Raw genomic sequence first — 22,039 nt, forward strand, 5'->3', positions numbered from 1 at the left:
GCTGGCGGGCGATGTGGCCGCCCTGGGCAGCGGCAGGATTCAGGGGGCCCGGCGCCTCCTCGTTGCTGCCACTGCTGCTGCCGCTGCTGCTGCCACCCTCGCAGGGCTGGAGTTGCGGGGGGCTGACCTGCGGGGACAAGGAGCGTTGCTGCGACTTTGGCAATGTCACGTACACGGAGGTCAAGTGCTGCAAGCTGCCCTTTCACACGTTCCTGGACAACGTGGGCTGGTTCGTGAGGAAGCTCTCCGGGCTCCTCATCCTGCTGGTGCTTTTCGCCATCGGCTACTTCCTGCAGAGGATCATCTGCCCGAGCCCCCGCAGGTACAACCGGCGCCAGCCGGCCCAGCCACAGCAGCAACAGCAGCCCCCCCAGCAGCTGGCAGCCGGGCGGCCGCAGCCGGACGACGCCCCGGCGCTGCTCCACGAGACGGCCGCCACGTCCCAGGACTCGCTGCTGGACAGCAGCAGCAGCAGCGGCCGCTGGGGCGCCTCGTCAGAGCACGAGCTGCACGCCGTGTCCTCGCCCCTCTTCCTGCAGCTGCCCAGCTACGAGGAGGTCAAATACCTGCCCACGTACGAGGAGTCCATTCTGCTGCAGGAGCAGCCGCCGCGCAGCCCCAAGGACTTCGTCCTGCCGGTGGCAGTGCTTGACCAGCCCCGAGGGGAAGACCCGGGCCGCACCCAGGGAAGACACCCGCTCATTTGAGCGCCCGGATTCTGGACCTTCGAACCGTCTATCCCACGCTCCGGGTCAAGCCTTGCCCGTCCAGACGTCCCTTGCTTTGACTGAGACGGTAAAGGCCAGAGACCCACTCCTTCGGCTGGGCCTCTGGAAAGTAAGATACCGGGACAGGGGGCGTCCAGAGACCTAGGAACTGCCCCCACCCAACAATGGCTGCGGCTGTAGGAGGGGCAAGGTACCAGGGCGAGGGGAGTTCAGAGACCTAAGCGCTCCCTCACCACCACCACAAAGGCATCGGATCTTGGAGGGGCAAGGTAACAGGGCGGGGGAAACCCAGAGACCTAGGAGTTGCCCCCCCACACACACACACACAGTGACTACTACTGGGGTGGGGATGCATGATGCCCGGGAGAGGGGCGGCCAGAGACCTGGGAACCTCCTCCGCCCCACAACCCCGCTGGGGCTCTGCTCCCCGGAGCAATGTGACTGCGGGGTTATCAAAAATTCCCGCCGCCTCTGCTTTCTTTACCAGCCCCAGCTTTACACTTTAGTTCTCCTGCTCCACCTTACAGAGACACGAGTGACGTGAAAGGATTGACGAAGGGGGAGCCACGATTGGCGAAGGGGGAGCACCCCTTTACCCCTTCCCTGGGACCTGAAGTTCCCCCGGACTTCATTCTGTCCAGTGGATAGCTCTTTAACGCCATCGGTGTGGCCCAGGACCTCGGAGAGCAGCTCTGAGAATGACCCACTTCCCTTAAGCCTTTACTATTAATTGTATTTATCGTAAGTGCCTGGTTACTGGAGCATCACAGTGTCAGTTTAAAAGACCTGCATCTTCTCACAGCCTTTTCTACAGGGACGAAGAAGAAAGGGATGGAATGAATATGTCTGTCTCCCCACCTCCTTCCCCAATCCCCCACCCCCAAGGTTTAAATCTGGGTTTAGGATTGCAGGGTGATGAGTGACTAGTCTTCTCAGTGAGTGAATACTTCTCTGCCAGGATGTGAGTTTTTCTAAAAATGGTGTCTTTAGTAAATCATGTCAAATTAGCTGATGTTGCTAGCCAGGAGAGGGAGGTGTGGAGGGGGTGGGGGGAAGAAGCCTAAGGAGACAGAGAGAAAGAAAGGTGGAGGGAGAGGAGGGAAAGAGGAGAGAAAGAGAAGAAAGAAAAGAGAGATGAGGATGATAAAGGGGAGAAAGTGGAGACAGGGAAGAGAAAGGGCAGGAGAAGAAAGAAAGAGATGGGGGGGGGAAAGAAGAGATGGAGAAAGGGGTTTGTTATGAACAAATGCCAAGTTTGGGATAATAAGATACCTCTCACAATTGAAACACAAAAGTCATCTTTAAGAGTGGCATGGAATGTTGGCTAAGTAAAATATGGCAGATTGTTACTGTTTATGCATTGAAGTCCATATAATTTTTTGTAATTTGTTTCACCAATCCAGAGGAAGACCAGTTACTGTATACTTCCAAGATTGTATTGAAAATAAGATAGAGTTGGCCTTTTCATTTTTCAATATCTGAAAAAGCAAATTACCTTCATTTGCTCTTTATTATTTATATTTTTATAATTTATTTAATGCAAGAAGAAGGTTTTTCTGCTACTTAAATAATTAGCTAATGCTTATCTCCTCCCTCAAGCCACTGACAGCCAGGAACTTGCCTTCCCAGGCTGTCATGATGATTTCAGGAATACATCAGGTGTTGGCTCATTAAGAAAAAGAAAACTTTAAGACAAAAAAATCAACAAGAGATAAGCATGTGACATAGATGTTGAAGACAATAACCTTATTTTCACTATTTGAGAGGAATATATTTTATTTTTAGTACTGTGGTATAAGATATAACTTTTATAGCAACTGTACATACTATGTAGTCTACTGTTAGCCTCCACTAGGCTTCCACTGCACCCATCATCCCATATGTTAGCAATCACAACGATAATAGCTGTATTTATGCCCTGACATGGAGCATCCTTCTATCATTTCTCATTTGGAAAACATTCCACAAAGTCCATCCATCCTCACACCTCTGCTGTGACACAGGATCTCTTAAAACACACACACACACTAATTGCTTTGTGGTGTAACATTTGTGAATAACAAAATAAACAATCCTATAAGCATAAAATTTGCAACATTGCATCACCTTTCATTCCGTGGAATGTCTTACAAATAAATAGTAATAAGAAATGCCACTATAGGCTGGATGCACTCCGTATGCTGTATATACACATATGTCTATGTACAGTATACACTCTGAATAATGTATGCCTGTATGTTCAAATTATGATATTGAGCCTGATGAATGGACAAAGAGTCCCTCTGCTTTGGGGGGGGGGATGGGAACACTATCCCAAGAAAGAGTAATTATCAAGTCTAATATGTATATCTAGAAATGTTGCTCTTTGTATTTAAAAATTCTGTTAGAGGAATTTGTAAAATGTCACAAATGTATTTGCAAAGAATGGTCTGATTACTTTGAGACTCATACATGTTTGTGCATTTGTCATCCTTTGAAAAATATTGGAAGTGTGCTAAATATAGTAAAGCATTAAAGTCTCTCTCTACACATATTTCTTATAAGTGTGAATCTATTATATAACTGAATACTAACATCTGAAAACAGCTTTGCAGTTTAAAAGCAGTTTTAAACAGTAAACTGTCTAAATTTGTTGACAGTTGTGTTTATGCTGGACAAAATAATGCAGAACGTAAGAAAATCACATGAGCATTAATGTTGCTTGTTACAGTTGGCTCGAGGTTTGTGATTTCAACAATATTCTTCCATCAATACTTGTTTCCACCTCTCCCTCTACTACCAAGAATGAATCTATCAGTGAATAATCATTTAAAAGCAGGCTACCAGGTGACAAGTATGTGCTGGACACTGTAGATAAAAACAAACAAAAAAAATCAAACAATCCTTGCCCCCAGGAAGCTTACAGTTTTGCCAGGGAGACAACAGGCACATATTAAAGTGTGTGCAAAACTAAACAAGTAAATAAATACAAGGGTCATTTGATCAGAAAGCTACAGGCTTCTTGGGCTATCAAGAAAGGCTTCATGGAGAAGGTGGCACTTAAGGATGCTAAGATCCAGAGGTTCAGAGGGACTCTCTTTCAAGCATGAGGCACAGCCAGCACTAAGACATAGGGCAGAAGATGGGTGAGTAAGACTAGTTTGTCTGACTGTAGCGAGTGTGCGGGAGAATGAGGTGTAATAAGGCAGGAAAGGTAAGCTGCGACCATGTTGGGAAAGACTTTAAATGTCAGAGGATTCTATAGTTCATAGGGAGCAACTGGAGTTTGGGTTGGGGCGTGAAATGGTCAAACATGGAGAATGCATTGGAGTGTGTTCAGACTTAAGACAAGGAGGCCAAGTAGAAGGCTGCTCCACCAGTCCAGGGGAGTGGCAATGAGGGCTTGAAATAGCATAAGAAATGTCCTGGAAGTAGAAAGTCTCAGATCTGGGACTGGACTGGATATGCGGGATGACTGGAAGAATTCCCCAATAGAAATAGGAAAATCTGAAAGAACAATAGGGTTGGGGTGGGGTGAGGAAGAGGAGTTCAGTTTTGGACTTGCTGAGTGGAAGATGTCTAGAGATATCTGGTCTGAAATGCCCAGGAGGCAGTTAACAACTACAGCTCAGGAGAAATACAAGGGCAGGCTATAAGACAAGGAAGTCATCTGAATAGAGGTAAATAAGTGAGCCCACCAAAGTAACTGAGATGACTGAGAGAAAGAAGAGAGCCCAGAATAGAACCCCAGGCTATCCTTACAGTCAGAGGGCATGGTATTAATAACGACCCAGGAAAGGAGACAACAGATCATTTTTAAAATTTCAAGTTACAATATTCTTCAAGTTGCTGTGATATTTGGGGCAAATATAGACACGGCTTTAGAGACATCCCCAAATTTTAGCCATAATAATAAAATACTGTGTGTATGAAGAGAATTGAAAAATTGTCATTGAATAATTCAAATTAGAGTAAAACCCTGAGGAAAACCTTGGCATGACATCCAGGACTGGGAAAATACTAATCCCACTATACTTGGCCCTGGTCAGACCACACATGCAGCACTGTTTTCAGATCTGGGCACCAATTTTTAGAAAGGACATTAGTAAGTCGGAGAGCACCCAGGGTAGAGTGACTAGGGTGGTTCAGGGCCATAGAGCCACGCCGCAGGAATGTCAACTGAAGGAACTGGGCATCCATAACCTAGAGAAGAGAAGACACAGGGTGGAACATGACTGGAATCAAATATTTCAGCTGTTTGAGGGCTGGTCACTTGGACGAAAGATTCCAATTTTTCTACCTGGATCCAAAGGACATTACTGGGAAGACTGAGGGGAATTCTCAGAGAGGCAAAGTTGACTGTCATGTAAGGAAAATTTTCCTAATGATTAGACCTATCCAAAGGCATAATGAGCTGCCTTGGGGAGTAGGGAGTTTTCTCCCACCAGAGGCCTTCAAACAGATTGGTTGACTACTTTTCAGGGGCTCATTTATTAGGTACCTACCATGTGAAAGCACTGTGCTTCGGATAGAGATGAAAACAGAAGGAACAAAACCAGTCTCTGTCCTCCAGTAATTTAGATTTTATGGAAAGGATTTTACAGTTGAACAGATAAGGAAATATGTTATAATTTTAAAGGAAGAGAGTACTAATAATTAGAGGATCAGAAGAGGTATGTTGTAAAGGAGATTCATATATAATAAGAACAAGTACCTAGGTAGTGCAGTAAATAGAGCCCCAGACATGGAGCAAGGAAGGCTCCTCTCCTGAGTTCAAATCTGGTCTCAGACACTTACTAGCTGTGTGACCGTGGACAAGTCACTTAACCCTATTTGCCTCAGTTCCTCATTTGTAAAATGAGCAAATCGTTCCAATATCTTTGCCAAGAAAACCCCAAATGGGGTCACAAAGAGTTGAACACAACTGAAAAGATTAAACAACAAACACCCAACATTTATATAGCACTTTGCAACAGACTTTACAAATCTCATCTCATTTTATCCTCACAGCTACTCTGGGGATGAGGTGCCATTACTATCTCTATTTTACAGGTGAAGAAACTGAGGCAAATAGAGGTTAAGCAGCTTGCCCTGGGTCCTTCCTCCAAGAACGGTCTGAGGCTGTATTTGAACTTCAGTCTTGGGGCCTCTAGGTCCAGGGTTCTGTGCACTGTGGTGCCCCCTAGCCGCAATACCTGAGTTCAAATCCAGCCGCAGATATTTACCAGCAGTGTGATCCTGGGCAATGCCTCAGTTTCCTCAACTGTAAACTGGGTACAATAATAGCGTCTTCCTCACAGGATTGTTGTGATGCTCAAAGGCGATCATATCTGTCAGGTGCTTAGTATAGTGCCTGCACACAGTAGGTGGTTAATAAGTGCTTATTCTCCCCCTCCTCCTATCTCACACATAATGTCATTGATATTCTTTGAAACTGGATGTGCCATAACATTCTATTGCCTGTTGAGAAGATGAGTTTAGTTTTTCCAGATGGCTACCTTCTGCTGAGTTCTCTGATTAATGAAAATGTTTTTATTTGGTTCCAATTTTGATATTTTTTCCTGAATTTTACTGATGAAATGTAACTCATTCAAGTACAGTATTGCAAGTACTGTGGATAAAAGTTTAAATCCAAATAAAGCAGTGTTTTCAGCTTTGTTTCAGGAGGAATGAACCTCTCTAGAGCAACACTCCTCGTGGGGTTTGCCCTACCAACTTGCACTGCCAAGCAGAGCCCTCAGTGGCATGAGCGATCATTACTTCTTTCAGGGTTCTAGGGGTAGCACTGTGAGTGACTGTCCTCCTAACAGGTGGTAAAGGAAGAGGCTGGTAAAAGCAGCATCAGCTCAAGGCTCTGGGAAACTGGGAGGGGTATCCCTGTGTTACTTGTCTTGCTGTGCAGCTGGAAGATTCCAGTGTTCACTTGTCCAGGATGCGGATAACCATCAGGCAGACATCGTGGGAGCTGGGTTTGGGGCTCAGTGGGTGGAGGGATGAGAGTGGGCAAGAGGAGGGTTTGCAAGCTTAATAAACACATAGATAGCTCCTTCGGGGCAGAGCTGTCTGTGGCCTTTTCTTGTATCCCCAGCACAGAGTGGGTGCTCATCTGTACAATAAGGGGGTTGAAGGAGATGACCTCCAGAGTCCTTTCCAGCTCTAAACCTATGATCCAATAACACTTCAAGTCCTGGATATTTTCAGAGATTAGTTCCAAATGGGTAAATAGTGTTCCTGGCTCTGCCAGACCTCCATCTAGGTCCCTTCAGAAAATGCTGGGCAGCTAGGTGCCACAGTGGACATAGAGTGCTGGGCCTGGAGTCAGGAAGGCTCATCTTCACAAGTTCAAATTTGGCCTCAGACACTTACTAGCTGTGTGACCCTGAGCAAGTCACTTCACCCTGTTTGCTTCTATTTCCCCATTGGTAAAATGATCTGGAGAAGGAAGAGGAAAAGCATTCCAGTGTGTTTTGCCAAGAAAACTCCAAATGGGGTCACAAAGAGCAGGACACAATGGAAAACAAAGAAAATGCTATTGATATTTAGAAATATACTACCCCCCACAAATGATCACTTGCCTTTATCTTTTCTTGTTCTTGTAAAGTCTCATTAACCCAAGGAAAATGTCTCCCTAATGCAGCAGTGAAAAGGCCTATGAATCACCACCATATTGCAAAAGAGAAGAAGCTTCAGTGACAGAGTAGGATTGAGGTCCTTCTGCCAAAAGAATGAACCAGGATTCCTCCACAAATTGAATAGGGGAACCCCCCACCCATGCTATAGGGGACAAGACCCTGTTGCTCCAAGGTTCTGCTTTCATTGGTCCATGTGCCCCCATCTCATTACAACTCCTTCTCTACTTTAATAATTGTAGAATTCCAGATCTGGAACTGAAAGGAACCGCAGAGGCTAGCTAGTGCAATGCTCTTATTTTACAGATGAAGAAAATGAGGCCCAGGGAGAAATGACTTGCCTAAGGTCACACTTCCTCTTAGATCTTACCGGGAGCTCACAAATCACCTAAGCCAGGAATAGGGAATCTGTGACCTTGAGGTCACATGTGACCCTCTAGGTCCTCAAGTGCCGCTCTTTGACTGAATCCAGACTTCACATTTGTAAAGGATTTGTTAATAAAAGGATTTGTTCGGTAAAACTTGGACTAAGTCGAAAAACCACACCCAAGGAGCAAGAAGGTTCCCCACTCCCCAGCTTACAGTAGTGAAAGTAGATCAGCACATCTGGTACAGTCATGGAAAGACACAAGCAGGAAGCATTTCTGGCAGCCGTAACCCAAGCGAGCCACTTAGCCTTCTCAGAACTCCTCAGGGATGTGCTTCCACTCTTGCCACTTCTGAGAGGGATGGGAAAACCAGGCTGTCAATAAGTCTGCCACAAGCCTCAGTCCTTCACCACAGTGGAAAGGGAGACTTCTCGGGCGCTCAGGGCACGCTTGCTAACATTCAAGCTTCGTGTCCCTTTTTGTTCTTCATGACCTTTATCTGTTGTCTGCACCCCTACAATGTAAGTAGGACTTGTCTCACTTTTGTATTTGGATCCCTAAAGCTGAACACAATGTAACTGCTGAATAAATGTTATTCATTCATTCATCTGTCCATTTCATCCCCTGGACACACTGATTTCCATAAGCTAAACTCCCCAGACCAGCTCCACACCATCTGGTCTCGGTCCGCTCTGGCCATATGCCTCCATGGCTTGAGCCAGGGTCCAGCTCGGGTCTACACTCAACTGTAGGTTTTCTTAGCAGGGAGCTCCCCAGCCAGGCTCTGCAGAATTAGAAACTGCATTGCAAACACTGAGTAGACTCTGAAGGAAAGGTCTTAACTTTACATCCTACAGGGCACTCCACTCATTTTCCATCCTCTGTTGCAGTAGCCCTCATTCTGGCCTCCCTGCCTCAACCCTATCCCTGCTAGTCTATCTTCCATACCACGGCCAAATTGATAGGACTAAAGCAAAGGTCTTACGATGGCAGTGCCAGCTCACTGCGGTCCAGTCGCTTCCTTTTGCCTCTAAATCCGATACAGTCTCCTCTGTTTGGCTTTTATCACCTTTCACAGCCTGGCTCTGACCCGCCACCAGGGTTATTACCCATTTCTCCCCTTCACGTACTCAAACCTGCATTTTGGTGTGATTCCTCCATGACGTTTCACCTCCCATTTTTGTGCCTTTACCCAGATGGTCCCCCATGCTCAGAATACACTTTTCTCACCTCCACCTATTATCTCCAGCTTTCTTCTGGACTTAACTCAAGTGGGGCTTCCTAATAAATGTTAACTGGTTGAATTGATAGTGGGGCATTAATGGCACCAAAGATATTGAGGAAATATGAATTTGACTGGAAATTGAATTTGGGATGAAACACCCTGGAAGAAGACCTTAAACTAATAGAATTACAAAGTTATGGGCAGCTAGGTGGTGTGGTGAATAGAGCACCGATCCTGGAGTCAGGGAGACCTGAGTTCAAATCCAGCCTTAGATACCTGATACTTACTGTGTGATCTTGGACAAGTCGCTTAACCCCAATTGCCCTTCCTCTTCCCCTCCAACAACAACAAAAACGATTATTCTACCTCCTCAGGAGTTCCTCTAGAACCCTGTGTTGGACATGTATCATGTCATGCTCTGGGGACCTTCCTGACCAGTGAGTACTCACAACTGTGAATTAAGAATAAGTCCAAAATTTGCTGCACTTAGAGGGGTAATTTGTTTCCCCTGATAGAATGTAACCTCCCTGAGGACAGGGTTATTTTTTTTAACCCTCATTGCCTAACAGTGTTTGACATATGGCAGCTGCTTAATAAAGCTGATTTGCTGATTAAGGATATATAGCTTCTTTCAAGCAGAGGAAAACTTGAAATCGGGGGGAAAAAAACTTTACTGATTTGAAAAAGGATCTTTTATTAACCTCGCTACTCTTTCCAGATTATCACAATGTTCTTTGATGAATTTTTAAAGATACCACAATATCCCAGTAAGTTCAGTTTGGCTCTCCAATCAAAAGGAACAAGGATATAAAAGTTGCATTTTCTTGTTTTCAAATTTCATTCTGTTGATGTGCTGGGGCCCTTTGGTGGCCCCATGTACTTACCCACTGAGAGATCTCATTGACACAAGACGCCCTGCAAGTATGAAATCCTAAAGGAAAGCCCTGGGTAAATGCTCATCTGTTTGTCATACTTAAATCGATAGCATGCTTCAGGCAGAGATTTCCTGGATAGATTTCAGGGGGTCTGAGAACTTGATTGGAAAAAAAAAAACTTTCTTCCAATATAATGGGTTTCCTTTCTATAATTTATTTATTTTATGCATTGAAAAACATTCCTCTTAGATGGGATCCATATGCTTCATCAAACTGGCAAAGGAATCCATGAAACACATGAACAGGTTAAGAGAATTAATGAAGATAAATAACTTCTTAGAGTATTGAGATCGACTTGAAGTCTGGAAGATCTGAGTTCAAGTCCTCCCTCAGACTTTAATAATGTGACTCTCTGAACATCAATTTCTTCATCTATAAAACAGATATAATAACAGCACCTTAAGGTATTACATACATGCTAGTTATTCTTAGTAACTTGGGAGACTCAGAAAATTAAGTCAAAAATTAACAAAATCGAAAACCTTAGTAGCTATTAATTGCTGCTATTATGCCACCAATAGCAACCATTTATGGCAGCTTCCTTGTTGTTGTCACCTTACTCCTCAGCTCTGGGAAGACCCAGAGAAGAATGTTTTACAGACCAGCCAAGCCCCCAAAAGGCCTCCGTTTCTCTTCAGTGAAGAATAAAAGTTCAATATCAGCTTAGCAGCAAACGAGACTCTTCTCTCCCCTCCTTTACCTTCTCAATGAAATGCAATGCTAAAAACCAAAACTGAAACCCTAAAAGTAATCTGAGAGCAGACGAAATAGACAGTGCTTCATTTCCTCACTGATCATTGCCCTGGGATCTCTGTGTGGTCAGAGAACTGGAGACAAGGTCGGTCATCAATGCGTATCAGAGATGGCCCTGATTTTAGACTGATAGAGGAGAGAGAGAGGATAGGTGTGCTTACATGTGTGTGTGTACTACACACACATATATGCAGGCAGTTTTTTTGTTAGGTTGCTTTTTAGTTACATCTGACTCTCCATGACCCCATTTGGGATTTTCTTGGCAAAGATACCGAAGAGGTTTGCCATCTCCTCCTCCAGGTCATTTAACAGATGAGGAACTGAGGCAAACAGGGTTAAGTGACTTACCCAAGGTCACACAGCGGGTACATTTCTAAGGCCCACTTTGAACTCAGGAAAATAGTCTTCATGAGTCCAAATCCACCTTTCCATCCACTGAACCACCTAACTGTCCCAATACATAATATACACATATATAAATATAAATGTATATGTGTATGTATGTATGTAAATATATATATAGTAACTTGGGAGAGTTGGAAAATTAAGTAAAAATGTAACATCATAGAAAACTTAGTAGCTATTAATTGCTACTGTTATGCTACCAATAGCTACCATTAATGGCAGCTTCATTATTGTTGTTGCCTTACTCCTTAGCTCTGGGAAAATCTAGATAAGAATGTTTTATAGACTCCAACCAAGCCAACTACAGGTATGTGCATACATGTATTGTATATATGTGTGTATACACATGTGTGTGTGATCTGAGGATGCTAAAACATGTAGCACAGACGGTTAGTATGAGACTAACCCTACAGATCCAAAGCAAAACACATTCACGTTTCTCAGAGAAAACCCAGAGCCCCTGTGTCTTTGGCCTTTGATCCCTATTGTAGTCCCCAGCCAGCTAAGACAGACCCCTGGCTGACTTTCTCTAGGACGCCTAAGTTATGTGCACAGGTTGTCTCGTGGGGTCACAGGCTGTCCACAAAATCATCCATTTAGAGAGCATTGGTGGATCGAGGGATCTGCAAAGTTTGCTCCCTTCTTCCAGCCCACAGTGTCCTCCAATCTTAGTCACTAAAGCATCAAGGGAAAAGTTTTCAAGTATTCAGTTCCAAAGCATTTGGCAAGTCCACCTCAGAAACTTCACTGCTTTTGAATTTTACCTTAGTTCTCATAGGTCTGAGGCATAAGAGATTTTTAAAAATGAAGAAGAAAAAGAAGTGAAGCAAAGGCCATACAGTCTGCATCTGAACCATAAAGAACCAACTGACTTTTATTTCATGTGTTTAATGACAGGAAAGAGATAACAATAGTTTAGTTAAAAGAAAAGGTAAGAAGAAATTTCCTTTTACGATCTTGCTTATATAATAAAACTGAAATGAGGCCAGTACAATGATCATAAATCAATATATTTATTACACAATTTAATCTCACATTGCCATAATCTATTTAGAAGTTTCATACAATTCAACTGAATTCAGCATTTATTAAGCTTCAGACAGCTGCAGTAGATGTGAGGGTGAAGGTGGAGTGTTTGTACAATGTCTATATAAGATGTCACCCTGAGTAATGGTGCTTCTGGTCAATTGGGCAATACACAAATAACTAATATGGATACCCCAGAGGTTTAAATAAAAAGTTTGTGCGGTTCAAGGATGGAGAAGAGAAAGGTCTTCAGCAGCTGGAGGGTTAGGGAAAACTTACTAAAGAAGGTTGCAATGTTACTTGTACGTAAAAGACTGAACAGGCATTCAGTGGGTAGTGAGACACATGGAGGGTATTCTAGGCATAGGCTCAGAAGAACAGCTACATTATCCACATAACTATAAGCAAATCCATTGGAAGACAATGGGACCCTGGAGAAGAAAATCTACCCCAGTGAGATGCTGTAACATTGGGAGGAGGAGTGGCTTGTCCTTTCCAGAGCCCAATTCCCAACCCCAAAGCAGGAAATGAAGTGGGCAAAGGAGAAAGGCAGGTTCGGCTAGAGCAGTCGGATACTACATGGTGTGGTGCTGGTATGAAGCTATGAGGTACAAGGAGGGACAGCTGGAAGACTGTCAAAGGTAGGAAAAGCACTTACCCAACAGAAGTTAGCAATCTGGGACACAGCCCCAGCTGCCCTACCTTGGTTGCAGCTCTGGGATACAGTATGAGCAAAGGCATGAGAGTAGAAAAGCAAAGACGCCGTGTAAAACAAGGCAAATTAGCCAGTTTGCCTGGGGTATAGCATGCATGGAAGGAGTTGGTGTAAGAGACTGGTGGAGGGGCACTGGGATTAGAACTTTATTTGATTGACAAGGCGAAGCCTTTTAAAGGATGTGAGCTGGAGAGTGACTGTCCGGAAACCATCAATAGAAAAGACAAGTGTGGCTGCTAAGTGAGGAATGGACTGGACCAGAAGAAGACTGGGGTTAGACCAATTGGTTAGAATTACATAGGTGCATGAGCCCTGTATTAATTCAATCCAATAAACATTTATTAAGCACCTACTATGTACCAGGCACTATGATAAGCACTGGAGATACAAATAAGACAAAGACAGTGCCTGTCCTTAAGGCGCTTACAATCTAAACCAGGGAGGAGGGGCTGCATACAGGACTTCTTGGAGAAGCAAAACTTCTCAGACTTGGCAACGTTTCTGAATGTAAGAGGTGGAGAAGGGTCTGGATTACATATTGGGCCCATTGAATCATAGCCATAGAAGTGGAACTCCAAGGCTCACCCTTTCTTTTTGCAGATGAGGAAGCTGAGGTCCCTGGAGGTTTAGTGACTACCCCAAGGTCATATAGTTCGTAAGCACCAGAGGTGAGGATTAGAGTTGAGGACTTCCAATGCCCTCTTCTGTTTTCCCTACCACCCACTACTGCTGACCCAGAGCAGAAACCAGGCTCCAGGCTCAGGTAGCATGCTCCTTACTCACCCATATGTCCTCTGTGCTGTTCACATGTTTTGTAAATCCTGGTACTTTATTTCCTCAGTCACAGGATTTGGGATCTGAAAAGGTCCTTAGAAACCATCTAGCTTGACCTACTCATTTTACAGATAGGGAAACTGAGGCCCAGGGAGTGAAATGGCTTGCCCAAGGTTACTCAGAGAGAATCATAGATTTAGAGTGAGAAAGACTTGCTCTGAGATCAAATAGGTGTAAAGTAGCCTAGTCCAGGCTTGAGCCTTCACTCTCCAATCCAGAGACCAGCACCCTTTACTTTGTACTCTGCTGCCAGAAGGAACAGAGCTATTATTCAAACCAGGCTCCTCTGGCTGAGGCTCCCTGTTTCAAGGGATGCAGTTTTTATTTCAGACTCTCCTTTTCAGAGAAGGGAATGTTCCCTTGATGTGACAACTCTAAATGTTGTAGGCTTCTCAAATACCTCCTAGTGTCATTTTCACTTACTGTCACAGACTACTCAACCCTTTGGAATGAAGACCTAATTGCTTCCCATTTGTGCCTAAGAGTTATGTGTGTTCTACAAGCTTCAGCATCAATTCTTGTTTTTCATGTGCTAAATGAGGGAGCTATTAGTCATGATCAGTTGCTTTTTAAAGGAACCACTATCAATAATACAACAGGCACCTTAGTTGGAGATCTACATCACTTTAAAAAAAAAAGTCTTTCTGTGTGGAAACTCTTCAGATAAAATGTCCCTCATTTGTGTCTCAAAAAGTAGTTTTATGCCATGATCAGCCTCATCAGAAATACTTCTTTCCTGATTTAATTTCATTGCTTTTAAAGAACAGAAACTTTTTTTTTTAAAGAAATGCTAGGACTTCATGTGTATTATAGGTGTTTCTATTTCTTGCCTTCTCAGTGGGTGGGGAAGGGGGTGCAATGAGGGATAGAATTTATAACTGAAAATAAAAATTTTAAACATTAAAAAAATGAAATGCTGGCCATCTTTTCTACTCCAACAAGTAGACAAAGAACATGGACTCTGCAATGGAAGGACCCGGGTTCAAGTGCCCTCTGACATTTTCTACCTGTGTGTCCTTAGTCACTTCAAGTCTGGCTGATAATCAATAAAGGCACACCAGATGAGGGCCCAAGAGCAAAAGTCCTAGAAACACCAACCTCTCAGGGTGACCCATGGAACTCTGATAGAAGAAGAGGTGGTCATTGTCCACTGGTAACCAAGTCTGCTAGTGTAAGTTGGGAAAATGAGCTCAGAAGGCAGGCTGTACTATGATCCAGTTTTAGAAGAAAAAGCCCCCAAAATCTTTTATTTTAAGAATAAAAATGAATTTTCCAACTTATTGAATTTGTGGTTGTCAATGGTATTTATTCCTTTTGTGACCTTGAATAAGTCACTTTCCTTCTCTGAAGCTGTTTCTTCATCTGTAAAATGAGAGAGGTTGGACTTAATTCTAGGGCCTTAAGATCATAAAAGACCCAAGTATAAGACAGGAAAAAAAATGACCAAATTAAAGAATTAGGATTCTGTTAAGACTTCTATTTTGGAAAATAATATTATCTTAGACTAAGTATAATTTTATGCCTTAATATCAATTTTTAATATACACTGGTCTTAAAAATTTTGGAACCCCATGATGGAATTCAAATTTTCAGTGGAAATTCAAACATAATTTTTATATACTCATAGGGATTTGTGGAAGATAATTTTTCTTCAATTATAAATTAGTCTTAATAACCAAAGTATAAATTAGATTTCTTTAATGATTTTTTTTTGATAATTGCTTTTCCATAATGACTACTTTGGCTGCTAATTGACATGTGACAATATAGTTGATTTTCCCTGTCTTCATGTTTGAACAATCTTAACTGATCATGAAGTAATTCCATTGGTTTGGGAATTCCCACTATGCCTTCTAATCATATGTGATTCTTTTTTCTCCCCAATATCTTTTAATGTATTTTATTAAATATCTCTCAATTTCATGCAAAAAAAAATTTTTAACCTTTTTTTTTTTAATTTTAAGTTCCAAATTATCTCCTTCCCTCCCTTGCCTTTTTTTTTTTTTTAAAGCAATCGGGGTTAAGTAACTTGCTCAAGGTTACAGTTATTTTGTGTGGGTGTTAAGTATCTGAGCCTGGAACCGATCCCAGGTCTCCCGACTCTGGGGCTGGCGCTCTTACTCACTGAGCCACCTGGCTGCCCCCCCTTCTCATTATTTTTGACAAAGAAAGCAATTTGATACAGATTATACACATGGAGTCATTTCCATATTAGCCATGTTGTTAAAAAGAAGCAGATTTAAAAAAACCCACAAGAAAAATAAAATTTAAAAAAAAAGTATACTTTGATCTGCATTCAGACTCCATCAGTTCTGTCTCTGGAGATGGATGACACTCTTTGTCACAAGTCTTTGGAATTGTCTTGGATCGCTGGATTGATCCGGATACTAAGTCATTCCCACTTGGTTATTGGAAAATATTGCTGTTACTCTGCACACCGCTCTTCTGCTTCTGCTTACTTTATTCTGCATCGTCCATCTAAGACTTCCCAGGTTTTTCCGAAACCATCCTGCTCATCATTTCTTAAAGTACAACAGCATTCCATCACAATCATATATCACAACTCGTTCAGTCATTCTCCAATTGACAAGCCTCCCCTCAATTTCCAATACTTCACCACCAGAAAAAGAGCTGCTATAAATATGTTTGTACATATTGGTCCTTTTCCTTTTATCTCTTCAGGATAGAGACCTCATAGTGGTATTGCTGGATCAAAAAGTATGCAGTTTTATAGCACTTTGGGCATAGTTCCAAATTGCTCTCCAGAATGGCTGGATCAGGTCCACATGTGATTGTCTGTTTTCCCCATAAATCCTACATAGAAGATCTTCCCAATGTAATGAAGGCCTTGCTCTCTTAGCATCCTATGGGTACCAATGTACCACTTAGGTCATCTATCTATTGTATCTCATTCTTGCTATATGATTGGCCCTTTTTCTTTTCCAGTTCTTCCTAGCTTCGCAAGTCACCTTTGGGACCTCCTGCTACCTACTTACACCTGCCATGTATCATCCCATTGCTACCTGGGTTATCTTTAATTTTATTTTTCCCACAAGTCTCACAACCATATAACATTGTCATAGAAGAATATCAGTAGCAGAAAGATGGATTTTTAATCAGTTGGAGAATAAAACAATTTGTGGTGCATAAATGTGCTGTGCTCTAAGAAATATGCTCATCTGACCATAATCTGTTGGCTTTTTGCCTCTCCCTCTGCCTTCCTTTTCCACACTCTTCATCTGTGTCATGACCTCCAGTCCCTTAAGGCCTCCATTCTCTGCCAGCCACCTCCCCTGCACTAACCACTCTCTCCTCTTCTCCCCATCTTGACTCTTTGGCGAACCAATTCAACTCTATACTCTCTTCCTCTTGAATCCCCAATCCCCTTAACATAGCACCAGTCAAGCATAACAGCAAGAACCCTAGCCCACACAGGATGGTCTGCTAGGGCAGGGTCTTTGATCTGCTTTTAAAGGAAAGACTGTTCAAAAGGGGGTTAACAATCCTACTTTTAATTAGATTCACTGTTCAGAGGAAAGCTCAGTACCCTGAACATGGAGAAAATACAAACAGAGATTCAAGAGACAGGGCTCCCACTGTCTGAACAGAGCAATATTGCTCTACACTTTACATATCTCATTGGATCAAGGGAACACAGCCATCAAAGCAGTCAGGGGGCTAGGAACATAGGGCTACTCAGAATCTCGACCAGGAAATCAAAAGAGCCTTCTCATGAGCAAACTCCCAAATCAAAATGCCAACTTCCCAGGATATATAACTGAGACTAGGCCCCTGATGGGCTCAGAGGCAGCAGGCACGAAACATACTTGACTCAACACAGCTGTGAACTATCAGGGTTCAAAAGGAGATTAATCCTTCAGATGTTTGCAATTAAGCCTCAGTCTGGGAAACTGAACTCCAAGAAGAAGAAAAAAAACAACAAAAATCTCACCTTGCTTGTGCTTACAACAAGCCTCAGCCTCAGATCGTCCCCAACATGCGTCACCTTCATGCTTAAATTTGTGCTGCTGAATGAAGTTGGAGAAAATCAGGCAACTGTTCTGAATCCACTACAAATTTACGTTACACAACCTCAACAGCTCCCCTATTGTTGTCAGGCAATCCCTTCTCAACTCCCTAGTCCTCTCGACAGCAAACCCTCCAAACCCCTCCTTAAATCTCCCATGGCTTCCCATCTCCCCACTCTCTCAGCTGAGAACTTTCCTTCCTATTTTACAGAAATATTGAGGCCATTTGCCATGAGCTCCACCTTTTCCCCTCTTCCTCATCTCCCATCACTCAGATGCCTTCTGCCACTCTCCCCTCCTTCACCTGTCTCACATGCCTTACCAATGGCTAACCCTCTACCTGCACGAGGGATCCCATTCTGTCCTTTTTCCTCCAACACAGTCCCCTCTATCGTCCCCACTCTTTTACTTATTTTCAATATTTCTCCCTCTCATTCCCTACAGCCTACCAACATGCCTCTGCCTCACTTAGACCCGATTCACTCCCAAGTCAGGACACCACTCTCCTGACGTCATTGGTCATCTTCCAGAATAAAGGAGGAACGACAATAATAAACATGCCCATGTCTCATCCTTCCATCTCTACCAGCATCTTCTGTCTCTTCAGCTCATTGTAACTAACCTTCTTGAAAAGGTGCCTCTACTTTCTTTCTTCTCATTTTCTTCTTTTTTTTTTTTTTTTTTTTGCTTTTTGGAGGGCAATTGGGATTAAGTGACTTGCCCAGGGCCACACGGCTAGTTTTTGTGTTAAGTGTCTGAGACTGGATCCGAACCCAGGTTCTCCTGACTCCAGGGCCAGTGATCTATTCACTGCGCCACCTAGCTGCCCCTCATTTTCTTCTTAACCTGCTATAATCTGGCTTCTGATTTTATCAATCCAACAAAACTGTTCTCTCCAGAGTCACTAATGATTTTTTAGTTGCCAAATCCAACGAACTTTTCTCAATCCTTATTCTCCTTGATCTCTCTACAATCTTTGACACTATTGATCAATCAGTCTTTCCTCCTTAGTTCTCTTCTTTCTAGATTTTCAGGACACCCCCTTCTCATGGTTCCCTTTGAAATGCAAATGGAAATAATTAAGAACATAGAACACTGGTGTCAAATAGAAATGGAAGTCACTAAACCATATATAAAAATCCCTTCGGGCTGGGTCTTGATTTAGAAAACCACATATTAATATTATCTATGTTCTATCATATTTTTATTTATTTTGGTAAATATACTTTAATTTAGTTCAGGAAGTATGGGAGAGTAGTTCAGGCCTCTAAATTTAACATCAGATGCAAGCTGCTAAGTCTGACATCCCTAGAAGATAGAGTGAGGAACTTGGACTCAGGAAGATCTGAGTTCAGATCCTGCCTCAGGCATTTACCAGCTGTGTGACCTTAAGCAAATCCCTTAATCTCTCAGTTTCCTCATTTGTAAAATGGGAAGTTTATGGGACTGCTGTGAGGATCCAATGAGATAACATACATAAAACTCTGGACATTTTCAAGGACGATATAAATGCTTTTACTGGTACTTTGCACATAGTAGGCACCTAATAAATGAATATTTGTCTTTTTTCTTTTACTGTACTACTCACTTGTCTTTCATATTTAATCAGTCTTGTCATTGCTCCACCACAAGGAAAAAAAATATTCAAACCGTAGAGAGGCAGCAAGACTGGGGGACAATCCAAGTGAGCGTCTGGATGGCGTGGGGGTGAAGCTGGTGAGCCTCGCTCCAACGGTATCAGAGGCATCTGTCATGCCCTCTCTACATGGGAGAGCCACGATACTGGAGGACAGCATTTTCTATACTAGGTCCCTGGGAATGAAATCTTAATCCCTAGCTTATGTTCTAAGAGTCTTTTCCAATTTCTTTACTAATTATCCTATTTCTGATGAAAGGTTTTACCTTTAAAATGCACGTTCCTTTTCTGGATGAATGTGAATGAGGATGAGGTGAATACCGAGTTTAGGTGATGTTCAGTAGTGCCTTTACTCAACGGGATTACAACTATTTCCAAGGAGACTTTCCAAAATGAACTCAGCAGTTTGTGTAATTCCAGAGTTGAGTGGAATGGGGGATTATATATATATATGTGTGTGTGTGTGTGTGTGTGTGTGTGTGTGTGTGTGTGTGTGTATGTGTGTGTATATACACACAACTTGATTAAAATGAGTAGGTTGGGCTTTAGGATTCCTGGTCAAAGTGAGGCATGGAACTCTCATGCATTTCTTTTTTTCAACATTGCACTGACACTGGAGAGACAAACAGCAGATTGCCTGGTAATCAACATTTGGAGTTCCTTTCTTACCAGGAAAAGGCATAAAAATATGGCCTCACACGGCTTCCACCTGTCACTATTAGCTCCTTGCTGGGACTGCTCGTGGTCTAACTTACTTCCGCCATGACCTGTAATGAATCAAAATATTTGAAAATGCTGGATATATTTCCTTGGCACAATTTGAGACAACAAAAGTAGCAAAAGAAATATTATTGGCAAAAGAAAATAGGTGAGCTCCCAATTTCCATTCAGAGTTCAAGAATACAAGGCAGCAGAGCACAGTGGAAAGAAGACTGGACTCGAAATCAGAGGAGCTAGATTAAATTCTAGGTTGGACTAGATGACCTCTAAGGCCCCTTACAGTTCTAAGTATTCTCAGAGTTGGGAAAGATTTGGGGCGCCATCCAGTCCAAGCCATGCCCGACAGATCCTTAGTATAATATCTCAACAAGCAATATTGAGCTTTCCTTGACCTGCAGTGAGGGGAACCAACAGCCTCCTGGGGAAGCCAACTGAATAATGCTTCAAGTACTGCCCTATTCTTATTCTGCTAATGGGAAATCATGGTAGACGCTGTCACATGGCATGCTGGACTTCAGCGAGTGAAAGCAGGGATTCTAAATCACCGAGCAGAAAGCTCCAGATCTGGAGTCAGATAATGTGGGAATGAGTCTTGTGCTGCTCGCCACCAGCTATAATTCAGCCCCATTTTTTCATCTGTTGCTGTAGAAGAACTGTAAGCTATGAACTAGCATATGAAAGATTCTTCTAGATAACATTAATAAGAGGAATGCAAATCAATTTTTACCTCGCACCTGGCAAACTTGCAGAAAAGAAAAAAAGAGAGAAGTGGTGAACGTTAGAAGGCCTGAGGAAAGATATGCACACTAAAATATTGTTGCTGGAGACTGAATTAGCACAACCATTCTGGATAACAATTTGAAATTATATCCTCTCCCCCCACTCCCACCCCTGCTAAAGTAGATAAAATGTTCCTATTCCAGAAGCCCTGTCGGGTAACAATTTGAACTTAGCTCAAGTCTTTTTCTGCAGAAGGTCACTACCTGTCCCCTCCCCAACTCCTAGCTTCAAGTGCCTTCCCCTCTCACATTCCCCTTCCATCCCTTCTGGATATATCCAATCATTTACATGTTGCAACCCCTATTAAATAAAGTGTACACTTCATGAAGGCAAGGACTATTTTCCCTTCCTTTATTTTTGCTTTTGTTTCCTCAGCACTTACCACAATGCTTTGGCATATCATAACCGCTCTGACTGACTGACTGACCGACTGACTGGCCAAAGAGTTCAAAGGCTGTATAAGTCTCCATAGAGAACTAAATATTTATGGCAACACTTTCTGTGGCAGCAAACAGCTGAAAACAAAGTCCAGGTTCCTGGCTGGGGACTGGCTAAACATGTTATGGCACATGACTGCAATGGAATATTTCTGTGCCCTCGGAAAGGATGGAGGCAAAGATGTGAAGAAGCCTGGGATGCTTTTCTTCTCCCCTTCTTCGAAGGGATGTTGACTGGAGGAAAGGAATAAAAGCAAAATTAAATGCTGGGCAATTGTAACAATCAAGCTTGGCCCTGGAGAAGAGAGAAGATAATGTACCTTGATCCTTTTACTGCAGAGATGAGGGGGAATCGAAATGGAGTCTCACTTATGCTAGAAAACATGGTGGATGAATGGGCAAGTATCTTTGTTACAGGGGAAGGCTCACTGGTAGACAGAAAAGTGCGGAAATGAATGTGCTGCTAAAAAGAAGACGTCAATAAAAATAACCCAAAACATTTTGAAAAGATGTCTCCCTGAGAGGAATTATATTTTTGGATTGCATTGCAATTACTTTCAGCCCTTTTCTCTTATAATCTGAAAAAAAAAAGGCTCTACCCATCTAACCTGGTTAGACTGAATTTGAGTCTCTCTTCTAAAAAAAAAATACACATTTGGTGAATTTTCCAGCATACAGTTCTTCATAATTTTCAGAAAGTGGAAAATTACCAGATTTCCATGTAGCATCAACAGTGGATACTGCTTTGACTGGTAGAATGTCATCACAAAAGGTTGGAAGAAGAGGAGGAAGAAAAGGAAGGAAGGAAGGAAGGAAGGAAGGAAGGAAGGAAGGAAGGAAG

At 42.8% G+C, this 22,039-nt stretch overlaps 1 protein-coding gene across 1 annotated transcript; it reads left to right on the forward strand.

Annotated features, from left to right (window-relative positions):
- Window positions 1-11: 11 nt before the first annotated feature.
- On the forward strand, window positions 12-3,254 carry CUNH3orf80 (chromosome unknown C3orf80 homolog). Its single transcript, XM_069083487.1, has one exon. It carries the CDS (start codon window positions 12-14, stop codon window positions 705-707), a length of 696 nt encoding a protein of 231 aa, XP_068939588.1. The 3' UTR covers window positions 708-3,254.
- The last annotated feature ends 18,785 nt before the right edge of the window (window positions 3,255-22,039 follow it).

This window comes from Petaurus breviceps, unplaced genomic scaffold, assembly GCF_028583685.1.
Source record: "Petaurus breviceps papuanus isolate PSGF00001 unplaced genomic scaffold, PetGlider_PUasm1.0 173, whole genome shotgun sequence".
Lineage (NCBI taxonomy): Eukaryota > Metazoa > Chordata > Mammalia > Diprotodontia > Petauridae > Petaurus > Petaurus breviceps.

What these genes read in the sequence shown, in the direction of transcription:
- CUNH3orf80 (XM_069083487.1), top strand. Translation starts at nt 12, where the DNA reads ATGTGGCCGCCCTGGGCAGCGGCAGGATTCAGGGGGCCCGGCGCCTCC.